We start from the raw sequence: 12,298 nt of genomic DNA, 5'->3' as shown, positions 1-12,298 counted from the left end.
ACATGAAAAAATCATACTTGTATACTTGTAAAAAGTTAAATTAAAGTAAGAAAATTCAAGAAATTTCACTTCCTCGTAGAAAAATATAAAACTAGCTTTACACCACATGAGAAAACCTAACATAAAATAAATATTAAAAAAAACCAAGTAATCTAGAAAAAATTTAGAGAAATGTTTTAAGTGAGAAATTAAAATTTTGATTCACCTTTTTATCACAGCATTAGTTATATAATAAAGTACAGCCTTTCTAAGTTGTGTGCTCTTTCAGGTGATGATGGTGATAAAATTTATAATCAGGAAGGAGAAACTTATCTTGTATGGGCCATAGGAAAACTTAACAAATACAAAGAACCTGGCTTTCACCATACCTATTTAAGAGGTAAGATTTTAACAGTACTGCTTATTTGTGTGTGATATTGTAAACAGAGAAACATACATACAAATTTGTATGTATTTAATATGTTGTTGCACTTATGTGTTTTATCAGCAATTTGTGTTCCTGATCAACCCCAGGGGCTCACATCTGATGAGTTTGGGCTTGGCAAACCCAGGGTCCTAAGCTGGATATCATCATCCTTCTCTCTCTCTCTCTCTCTCTCTCTCTCTCTCTCTCTCTCTCTCTCTCTCTCTCTCTCTCTCTCTCTCTCTCTCTCTCAGGGTAACTCAGGAATTTTTTTTGGTTGGTGCATCATAAGCCTCAGGCTTCCTTGCATCATATGGCTAATAACAATAATAATTAAATTAAAGAATAGCTTTTACAGTTCATTCTTCTAAATATTTATTATTCTGATAGCTGTAATAAATATTTAGGAATATTTTTTCTTATTACATCTCTCAGCTACCATAACTTTTTTTTTTTTTTTTCTGAATGAAAATTTCAAGACTAAACCTTTCAACAATGGTGCTCTATTATTATAATTATAATCTTATCTAGAGTACATCCAAATTATTGGCAAAAAAATTTATTTAGCTCGTTGGTTTTTACACTATAATCAGATCTGGATATATCTCAAATTTGCGTTATCAGTAATATGAAACATGTAAAGTATATTTCCATTGAAAATATCATTAGTTTTATAATTAGCTTAAATTTAGTTCAGACTCATGTAGTACACATAATTTCTATATTGTATATAGTTGTTTTACATTTCACTGTTGGGTATATATATCTAGTATAAACAATCATCATTTTACTATAAAATTTACTGTTGCTATTCTGATTATAGATTCCAAATATGGGCCTGAAAATGTAATTTTGCATTTATGTTAAAATATGTATACACATACACCAATTTGCAAAATGTTAGAATGGCAGCTCAAAAAAAATATCTTACCAAGTATGCAACGTATATGTACGACTGAAAAACACTTTTTCTTAAAAAGGTTAGATGCTTAATCAATGAGGTAATATTACGTCAAGTCATAACTGAACTCTTTAGCAGTTATCTTCAATGCATGCACACTCTTATGTGGCCACTGTTAAAGGTTGCAAAACATTTGCCATTCAAACAGGTGTCTTTGTTGCCCTGAACATATCTCTGTCCAGTAATCAGTATTTTTGCCTATCAAAGCAAAACACATCCATAACAGCTGATGAGATAACTAACTCTCCAATCATTATAGCACCTGACAAAGTTCCAGCCCCACAGGAAATAATGAAAACAGAGCTCAATCTTCAGCATGTACATGCTGAAGTTGATATGAATGGGGTTGTCACCTTATTTTCCCAAAAAAAAAAAAAAAAAAAAGGTACTGATATATGCCCGTCTTCTCAAAGAAGCAATCAGGGCTAAGGTAAAGAAAGCCTGCATGAGAAGCACACAAAAGTTCGATGAATTTTACCGGTAAAAGTACTTTGCTGTATCGACATTTGTATTGTCGCTCGCTCGGTAAACAGACGGTGGGTGTTATCGGTCTGGAGTAGAAGTTGAATCCCAAGGGAGCTTGAAACAGTTCCGAAGTGGGGGAGTAACCCGACCTTTTTTCTTTAGAATCACTAATTGAATCATGAACGAGTCATATTGGAAGTTCTGGAGTCGTAAAAAATGTTCGTAACTTAGTTTCACTGGTAAACTTTTTTGACGTTTGCCGTGCTTCTCGTATGGGCTTCCTTTTTCCTAATAAACAACTTATCCATTAGTCCACCATTGATTCTAAAGAAAAAAGGTCAGGTTACCCCTTCCACTTCGCGAGGATTTCAATCTGCCTCGGGATTCAGTTTCTACTCATGACCGATAACATCCACCGTCTATTTACTGAGGGAGCAACAATACAGATGCCGTTACGGCAAAGTACTTTTACCAGTAAATTTCATCAAACTTTTGCATGCTTCTCGTGCAGGCTTTCTTTACCTTTGCGCAATCAGTTCAAGCATTGGTATCTAAACCTAAGTAATACAGAGTATAATGTGGTGGAATTGCCAGGGATTGTGCACCAATATTAATGAACTAGCAGATCTAGTTGAACATTATCATCTTGATGTGTACTTTCGGGAAATGTACCCTAACCTTGGAGTGTCTCCTTAAGATAAGAAACTATACCATGTATGCACTTCACAGAATCCAGATTCCTGCTTGTGGGGGAGTTGCAATTCTAGATAAATCCAATATTACATCCAGACTTATTCCTCTCCAGACTACCTTAGAAATCGTAGTAGTGTGCATCATCATTCGGATCACTTTAACTATATTCTCAAGTTATGTCTAGCCAAACTCTTCACGTGTTCATACTGATCTTGATAATAAAATATAGTAGCTCAACTTCCATCTCCACTGGCGCCTCCGTAGCCAGGTGGGCAGGAGCAGAAGTGCGTAGCACATGCTTCTTGATCAGACCGGCGTTCAAGCCTGTGAGCCACCAAATACGGAGGATGCGGAAAGGTCAGGGAATGACCACCGCATATTCCGGAGCAATATGGCCTTAGTTGCTAATGCTCCTAAAAACAAAAAACAACAACAAACAGCTCCTAAAAAAATAAAATAAAAATGTAAAACAATGTAATCCATCTCCACTTTATATTTTAAGGGATCTTAATAGCCAAATCCGATTATGGAGATCATCTCTCCTAGATGCTAGAGGTAGACTAATTGATTCTTTATTGGATAACTACCAACTCCATTTGTTAAACAACATATCTCACTCCTATATCCACCTCCCGACAAGTTCTTCTGCTGCTTTAGATCTATCAATATGTTCTCCTTCTATCTATTCTAGTATGGAATGGTCCAATATGAGTGCAGAGCGATAGTTTCCAAGCGAATTTTCTAGGGTGAGTACTAGCTTCTCACACCCCTCAATATTGAGCACCTGTACATATTGAGGGAACATCTCAATGACCTGCTGATCCTCCAAATAGCATTACTGGGATCCAATGCTGACAGCCTAGGTTCCCGGCTAACACCATAGGAATCCAGCATGTTTGCCATTCTCTGCGACCTGTAGAAACTCAGAAAGGGAAATCCTGGTGGTTGAGGTGGCTAGCTATGACACACACCAATTTGGCCCCTGCTTCTACAAGATGGATGGTCCTAGATGACTCCAGGACCAATGCAGGTGATGGATGGATGATCCAGGATCAATAGCTAGTGGGTTTGCCTACAAGAATCAACTGTGCCAATGCCATGCCCCTACCCTCATACCCTAAGGGACAGGATCCAGGCACGTGGGGCCCTGGGTGCCAAGCATATTTTGAGGCCATGTGATATTTCAGCGATTTATAGAGTGCTTTTCAAAGCTGATTAAAGTTATTTTTAAGTTCTTACGTTTCTCTAAAGTCTTATTTTTAAAACCATTCTGTATTTGAAAAGCCACAAGTTAGAATACAGAAAGGAAACCCACCTTTCTTTATCCGTATTTCTAGGTCACTAACCAACTAACAATTTAACCGCTTGGCCTCCTAGCAGCACTGCTCCTGCCTGCCTGTGGTGGGGCCAGAAACCTTGGCAGATAGGCTCCGTGTGCCAAGCGTATTTCGAGGCCAAGCGATATTCTTGTGATATATAGAGCGCTCTTGTAAAGTGATTGAAGTTATTTCCTTTTAAGTTCCTACATTTCTATCAGCAGCCTTTCTTTAAAACTAGTTCTATACTTGAAAGCCACAAGTTAGAACACAGGAAGGAAACACACCTTTCTTTTTTCCTATATTTCTTGTTCTATTAATCAACTAACACTTCAACTGCTTGGCCTCCGAGTGGCACTGCTCCTGCCTCCCCGTGGCGGGGCCATTAATCTGGGGAAAAGTTATCCCCCAGGGCTAAAAGGAGCAACGATGGATAAAAATTACTATTCAGCTCTAGAGCCTTCAAACTCAAGGCTAGATAAACCAAATGATGAAGACATGAACCAACCAAAAAGGCTCCGAAGAGAAGTGCAGTGCAATGAAATGCCAAACTTTCTGGTGATACACTCTCTCTCCAACCAACCTGTCGGCAAATTATCACCATTCGTCATCCAAAGATTTCTGGAATCGATTGCTGGAACACCAAAAATGGTTAAACGACTGCAATCCAGAGACCGATTAATTGAAACAGCCAACTCCAAACATTCCGAGTGGCTGCTCAAAACAACGACATTCGGTGGCCTGCCAGTATCTATTACTCCACACAACACCTTAAATTCCTCGAAAGGCGTTATAACCGAATGGGACCTACTTACAATATCAGAAGAGGAATTAGTCCAGGAACTGAGTAATCAAAAAGTAACCAACGCCAAACGCATAATGACTAAAAAAGATGGAAATCTCGTCCCAACTAGGTCAATCATTTTAACCTTCAGTACCCCACATTTGCCATCCTCAGTAAAAGCTGGCTATTTAAATTGCCGAATTCGGGCTTATATTCCTAATCCCATTCGTTGTTTTAAATGCCAAAAATATGGACATTCCCAACAAGCGTGCAGAGGAGAAGCTATTTGTCCTATTTGTGGTTCCAAGGAACATACACAAGCAGACTGTTCAGCCTCAAGTCCCATTTGCCCCAACTGCAAAGAAAGTCACCCAGCATTTTCAAAATCCTGTGAAATGTGGAAAACAGGGAAGAAAATTCAAAAATATAAAATTGAACACAAAGTCATATACCCTGAGGCACGCAGACAGGTTATGTTGACCATGCCCAGTCGTTCATATGCCTCTCACACTCGAAGCTTTATTTCAACAGCAGTACAAACAGATGTATCAATACCCCCCAGCACATCTATGGCTAATTGGGTTAAAAATACATAATCTAATTCAGGAAAAGACACACATCAAACTAAAACCAGTGAATCGACCAACACTCCAATCAGCATCCCAACTGAAACCCCGGACAGTCGCGCATGATAAAGAAAAAATAAAAACTACCAAAGACAACAAGAAACCTGAATCATCCACCAATAGTATGGAAGTAGATGTACACTCAGATCTTGAAGAACCCATACTAGAACTTCATGCAAATGACACTATGGATACTGGGCACGCCAGCTTCCCAAAAAAAGACCAGAAAAAGTGCTCAAACAAAAAACAGTGTGATGAATCATCCTCAACTAAACCAAAATGAACCACAGTATCTTACAATGGAATTGCAGAGGTTTTCGTTGCAACACTGACGATATTCAATACCTAATTAACCGATATTCTCCATTTGCCTTCTGTCTACAGGAAACTTACCTGACCTCACAAATTTCTCCTTCAATAAAGAACTGTTGCCTTTATCGAAGAGATCGAAATACCGCTAATGCTGCCCATGGTGGTGTAGCAATCCTAGTAAACTCGAAGATCCCAACTAGACATATCCCACTCCAAACTGAAATAGAAGCTGTTGCTGTTCGCATAACTCTCCATAGTGCAATAACACTTGTCTCAATCTATCTACCACCAAACCGTACTTACTCTTTAAAAGATCTTGAAGACCTCTTTATACAGATACCTCCACCTATCTGTATATTAGGGGACTTTAACAGGCACCACCCGTTATGGGGCTCTCCTAAATTGGATAGACGGGGCCGACTAATTGAAAGCTTTTTAGAGGCACTAAATTTCAGTATACTCAATACTGGTGCACCGACACACGTACAGCTCCCAGCAGGACAAACTTCAGCAATAGATCTCTCAATTTGTTCACCAGTACTAATCCCAACCATAGAGTGGTATGTAATAAACGATCCCATGGGCAGTGACCACTTCCCAATAGTAGGCAACTTTCTGAAAGCAAAGACTCCTTCAATTCAACCCTGCAGAAAGTGGAAATTTGTTCGAGCAGACTGGGCAAAATTTCAATCATCAATCGACCTTGATGAGGAAAAAATCCGCCTCCAACATATTGATGATGTGACAGATTACATCACGTCGCATCTTCTAAAGGTGGCTAAAAACACAATACCACTATCAAATCCCCCGGGCCGAAAGCATCATAATTACTGGTGGAATGACAAATGTACCACAGCAAAGAGAGCAAAAAATAAAGCCTGGAATTTGTTTCGGCAATGTCCGAGCACAGTCAATCTCATTAATATAATAAATAAAGGGCAAAAGCACGCTTCATACAAAAGCAAGCAAAGAAAGAATCCTGGACCCGTTTTGCTTCCAGTTTTCACAGAAATACTGATTCCAAAATAATATGGAAAAAAATTAGACAGCTGTCCTCTGGTAAGTTTCCTACCATACCTTCTCCAATCCTCTCTTGGAATGGGAAAGATCTCTCTAATCCAGTAGATATAGCTAATGCTTTGGGCAATACTTTTGCCGAAATCTCAGCAGCAACAGCCTATCCTACCTCATTCCAAAGAATTAAAAACACTGAAGAAAAGCATGCTATTCATTTTCAAACTGCCCGTCTTCTCCCATATAACAAACCTCTGCAATATTCTGAACTTCTACATGTCATTAAAACCGCCCGCAATGGCGCTGCCGGGCCAGATGGGATTTATTATGTCATGCTACAACATCTTGATGACAAAGCTTTGCGCTGCCTCCTGGTCTTTTACAATCGCATATTTTTAGAAAATGTTTTTCCAGCTTCTTGGCATCACTCTACAGTTTTGGCATTCCTGAAACCTGGAAAAGATCCATCCAACCCCAATAGCTATAGACCCATATCTCTCTCAAGCTGCCTCAGCAAAATTCTTGAGAAAATTATCCACAGCAGACTCGTCTGGATCATTGAGTCGGAACAGGTAATGAGCCATAGTCAGTATGGCATTCGTCAAAACAGGTCATGCTTAGATCTTATGGTCAAGGCTGAATTTGCCATCCGTAATGCTTTTGTCAAATATGAACATCTAGTAATGGTTTCCATAGACATAGAGAAGGCTTTTGATACCACCTGGTGGTATGGTATACTTAGTGATCTTTACCTTCTCGGACTACAAGGCAACCTTCCTATATTTGTTCAGAACTTCTTACATACTAGATCATTTCAAGTTCGATACCAACATGCCCTTTCCACAACTTTCATCCAGGAAGAAGGTGTTCCACAGGGATCAGTAGTGATTGCCACTCTTTTTGCTCTGAGAATAGATTCTATCACTAAGCAGCTTCCAAATACAGTTGAGACTTACCTTTATGCAGATGACCTTTCCATCTCCTGTCATTCTCAAAACATGAGGTCTATTGAAAGACAGCTTCAGATATCACTTAATAAAATTCAACAATGGGCGAGCCTCAATGGCTATCGGCTCTCGCAGCAGAAAACAGTTGCCATCCATTTCTGTAGACAACGCAAACTTCATCCAGATCCTGTACTTCAAATTTCTAATGTCTTTATCCCGGTCACCAGAAACATCAGATTTCTTGGATTAATCCTTGACAACAAGTTAAATTTCCTAGATCATATTAAAAATGTATGGACTTCATGTCTAAAAAAGTTAAACATACTGAGAGCTTTATCTTCCCAAACGTGGGGTGCAGATCGTACCTCCCTTCTTCGGTTATACAGGGCATTAATCAGATCCCGTCTGGATTATGGTGCTCCAATCTATCTTTCTGCCAGAAAGAGTGCATTACGCTGGCTTGATCCAATTCAGCACAGTGCTTTGAGAATTGCAATTGGTGCATTCAGAACGTCACCAGCACATAGTCTCTACATTGATGCTCACGAGCCCCCACTAACTTTACGCAGGAAAACACTGTTACTGAAATATGCTGTCAAGATACAAAGTTGTGCCTCTCATCCGGTTCAGTCATACCTTTTCAACCCACCATTAGAAATCCTATACAGAAACAAACCTAGCATAGTAAAACCAGCTCGTCTTCGCCTTCTTGAATTGGTGCAAGTTTGGAATATGTCCATCCATTCCGTAAAGCAGGTAGCAACCTATACTCAACCACCATGGGCTCCTCCTCCTCTTCCAACCTGTGACACTTACCTCTGTCAATGGAGAAAGAATACTTTGCAAGCATCAAATGTCAACCAAATTCATGCAGTTCGCACTCAAAGATATAGTGATTTCTCCCCAATCTATACAGATGGCTCTAAATCTAATTCAAATGTTGGAGCAGCTGCATTGTTTCCGAATACAATTGTACCAGTTTCCCTTCCATCAGAATTTAGTATATTTTCTGCTGAATTATATGCAATCAAACTAACTCTAGAAAATCTCTATTCTGACAGTTCCTTAAAATCAGTTATTTACACTGATTCACTCAACTCAATCATGTCGTTATGTAATTCCTCAGATAAAGTTCACCCTGTTCTAGATGAAATCAGAAGCTTATTACTGCAAATTAAAGAACGCAACCTACTGGTCACTTTTTGCTGGATTCCAGCCCATTCCGGTATTTTAGGCAATGAACTTGCCGATAAAGCTGCAAAAAATCCAACTACCTTAGATTTAACCAACATCCCTGTTCCAGCATCAGATTATGCACTAACCATTCACGCTGCTTGCCTATCACAATGGACAGCACTCTGGTGCTCTCAGACTAATAATAAACTCTTTCAGTTTAAACATGATCCGAAAATTTGGCGCTCCAGTATCCGCACATCGAGACGAGAAGAAGTAGTCCTTTCAAGGGCAAGAATAGGACATACCCATCTGACCCACCTTCATTTACTCACAGGAGATGATCCACCACAATGTACACATTGTTCTAATAATTTGACTGTAAAACATATTCTTATTGGCTGCCCCTATTATAAACAAGTCAGAACTTCATCCTTGATCTCACTGATTAATCTTCATAAACCTATAACTCTTGAAAATCTCATTGGTGATAAGGCAAATATTTCTGAATTTTTTGACTTTCTCGGGCAAACTGGGCTTTTTAATTATTTCTGATTTCAGATTTTCTTCTGATTTATGAAAAACTCATGTATTAATATAATAAGTGAATAGGAACATTATAGCCTTAGCAGCTTATGTGCCATTAAGCCTCCAGAATATAATTCCTCTTGATAATTCCTCTTGCCAATGGCTAAAAGGAGCAAATATGGCAAACACAGACCATCAAAATATTGAGAATGATAATCCCAAGAGAAAAACGACTAGTCGGATGGAGCAACGTTGCCCATCTTTCTTAATCATCCACTCACTTACTATGTGAGTGGATGATTAAGAAAGATTGATTAAGTCAGCCTATGAGTCAATTGTCTCCCTTTGTCATACAAAAACATATGGCCCTGGGTGCCGAGCAACTTGTGACTGAGCAATTTCTCTTTGTGCTTTCACAGCGAATTTCTAAAAGGTGAATTCTAGTTCTCTTTTACGTTCCTCTCCTTAAGAAATCCTTTTCTTTAATAGCAGCTCTTGTATCAAAAGTACTGGTAGGGAGCAAAGAAGGAAAGTAACCTTTCTTTATATTTCATATTTAATAGACTAACTCCTACTAATTTCACTTGGTCACATCAGGCACTGCTCCTGCCCCTCTCCGGGGTGGAGCCGGTAACCTTGGCAGAAAAGAGCCAACATGGAACACAATATGTTTCCCTCTTTAGAACCGACAAGCTGTCGGTTCTAAAGAGCGAAACAGAAAAGGAAGGGAAACTAATGACAGAAAATGAGCATGACTCGTCGTAACCAAAGAGGTTAAAAACCATTTCCTCTGCGACCGAGTTTCCTGCATTCTTAATAATGCACTCGTTATCAGAAGAGCCTCTTAGTAAGCTATCTCCCTTTCGGCCCAGGTGCCAAGCGAATTCGAGGTCAAGCTTTCAACGTGCAAATGATATAGCGATTCTTCAGAGAGATAAAAGTTCATTTTAAGTTATATCTTTCTCTATCAACTGTTCATTTATACCCTAGTTCTGCACTTGGAAAATTGCAAGTAAGAACAGAGAAAGGAAAACCACCTTTCTGATTTATTACATATATTTCTTTGTTTACTAACTAACTAACTTCTCTAACCACTTGGCCTCCTTGCGGCACTGCTCCTGCCTCCCTGTGGCAGGGCCGGAAACCTGGACGGGAAAGTTAACCCCCCAGGGCAAAAAGGAGCTAACAATGGAATATGACAATTATCTTGAACTTGAGCAGCCTAGGAGCTCATCTAGTACTATCAGCAATGCTGATCATGACACTGACCAAGACACAACAAAGTCAAAAAGACTGCGCAAAGACCCAGAACAACAGGAATGCCCATCATTCCTTATCTGTCATTCTCTCTCGGACAAGTCTATGAGTACTTTATCACTATTTCTCATACAAAAGTGCTTTGAAAATGTGGCGGGCTCTCCCAAAATGGTGAGAAGACTCAGATCTGGAGAACTGTTGGTCGAGACAGTGAGTCGTAAACATTCTGAGACTGATGAATCTATCAACATTTGGCAGTCTACTCATACAAGTCACTCCACATGCAACATTAAATACCTCCAAGGGAGTAATTGCAGTGTGGGATCTAATGAACGTAACAGAAGCTGGTCCGGGAACTGAAACATCAAAAAGTGATCCAAGCCAAATGCATCGTGATTAGGAAAGATGGAGATTTTATTTCCACCCGTAACATCATGTTGACATTCAGAACACCTATCTTACCATCTGGTGTCAAAGCTGGCTAACTCAACTGCCGAGTACGACCTTATATTCCGAATCCTATAAGATGCTACAAGTGCCAAAAATTTGACCACTCACAAATGGGTTGTCCAGGAGATCCAGTCTGTTCAAACTGTGGGTCAAAAGATCATTCCGAATCAGACTGTGATGCTAAAACATTGCAATGTCCGAATTGCAAAGGCTCACATCCAGCCTACTCCAAATCATGTGATCTCTGGAAAACAGGGAAAAAAATCCAGAAGTATAGGGTAGAGCGAAAAGTTACTTACCAAGCAGCAAAAAGCAAATAATGCTCAATATGCCCAAGAACACATATGCAGCAGAATTGCAAAAATACCAATCAATGGCAACACAAACTGAAGTCTCAGTATCCCCAACCATATTGATTGCAGATTGGGCTCGATCTATTCTGTCATCATCAACGAAACCAACTCCTAAGGAGCAAAGGGTAGTAGACAGAGCCAACAACACTCCAGTCAAAGTTCCACCAACTACACCACAGAGAACAATCAGATAATACAAAATTGAAAACTGATCAGCTCCAAATAGGAAGATACACAATACCGCATTAGTAAACATGGATAACGACAATTATGCAGACCCAAATGAACCTGTCTTAGACCTTCACGCAGAAGGTGACATGAACACTGGACTCCCAACATTTCAAAGAAGAGAGAAAGTGAAGCTCGATCGACATAAACACCCTGCGAACAAAAAAGAGTCAGAACCACCCTCATGTAACAATACCAAATAATGCACCATATCATACAATGGAACTGTAGAGGAATTCGCAGTAACATTGATCATATCCACAAACTGATTTGTCATTATCATTCTGTAGGCATCTGTCTACAAGAGACAAATTTAACACCACGTGTATCTCTCTCAGTTAAAAATTATACTCTTTTTAGAAAAGACAGATCTGACACAAGTAATGCTCATGGAGGGGTAGCAATACTCCTAGATTCATGAGTGCCCTGCAGACATATTCCATTACAAACCTCGATCGGAGCTGTTGCGACACGTATAGTGATTGGTATTACTGTGACACTTGTGTCCATCTACCTACCTACCACCCAGTCAACCCTATACCATTCATGAATTTGAGGACCTTATTCTGCAGTTGCCAACCCCTATCTGTTTATTGGGGGACTTTAATGGACACCATCCATTGTGGGGTTCTCCCAATGCAGATGGACGAGGACAACTTATTGATATGCACGTTGACAGACAGAACCTAACTATACTGAATACTGGCTCGCCAACCTGCATCCATCTGTCTACAGGAACAACCTCCGAAATAGACCTCTCTATCTGCTCTCCATCCCTCTTTCCTAGT

At 39.6% G+C, this 12,298-nt stretch overlaps 1 protein-coding gene across 1 annotated transcript in view; it reads left to right on the top strand.

Moving 5' to 3' along the window:
• LOC150085794 (protein Skeletor, isoforms B/C-like) overlaps positions 1 to 12,298 on the top strand; it is a 715,869-nt gene that overhangs the window by 502,617 nt on the left and 200,954 nt on the right. Inside the window, exon 11 of the mRNA XM_090374255.1 lies at positions 269 to 379. Coding sequence (XP_090230381.1) covers positions 269 to 379 — 111 coding nt within the window. The remainder of the gene's footprint in view (positions 1 to 268; positions 380 to 12,298) is intronic.

The sequence above is a fragment of the Mastigoproctus giganteus genome, chromosome 5 (genome assembly GCF_048544385.1).
Source record: "Mastigoproctus giganteus isolate SK-2022 chromosome 5, ASM4854438v1, whole genome shotgun sequence".
Classification (NCBI taxonomy): domain Eukaryota; kingdom Metazoa; phylum Arthropoda; class Arachnida; order Uropygi; family Thelyphonidae; genus Mastigoproctus; species Mastigoproctus giganteus.
Note: the sequence above shows the minus strand (reverse complement) of the source record. Positions and strands in the feature narration are given on the sequence as shown.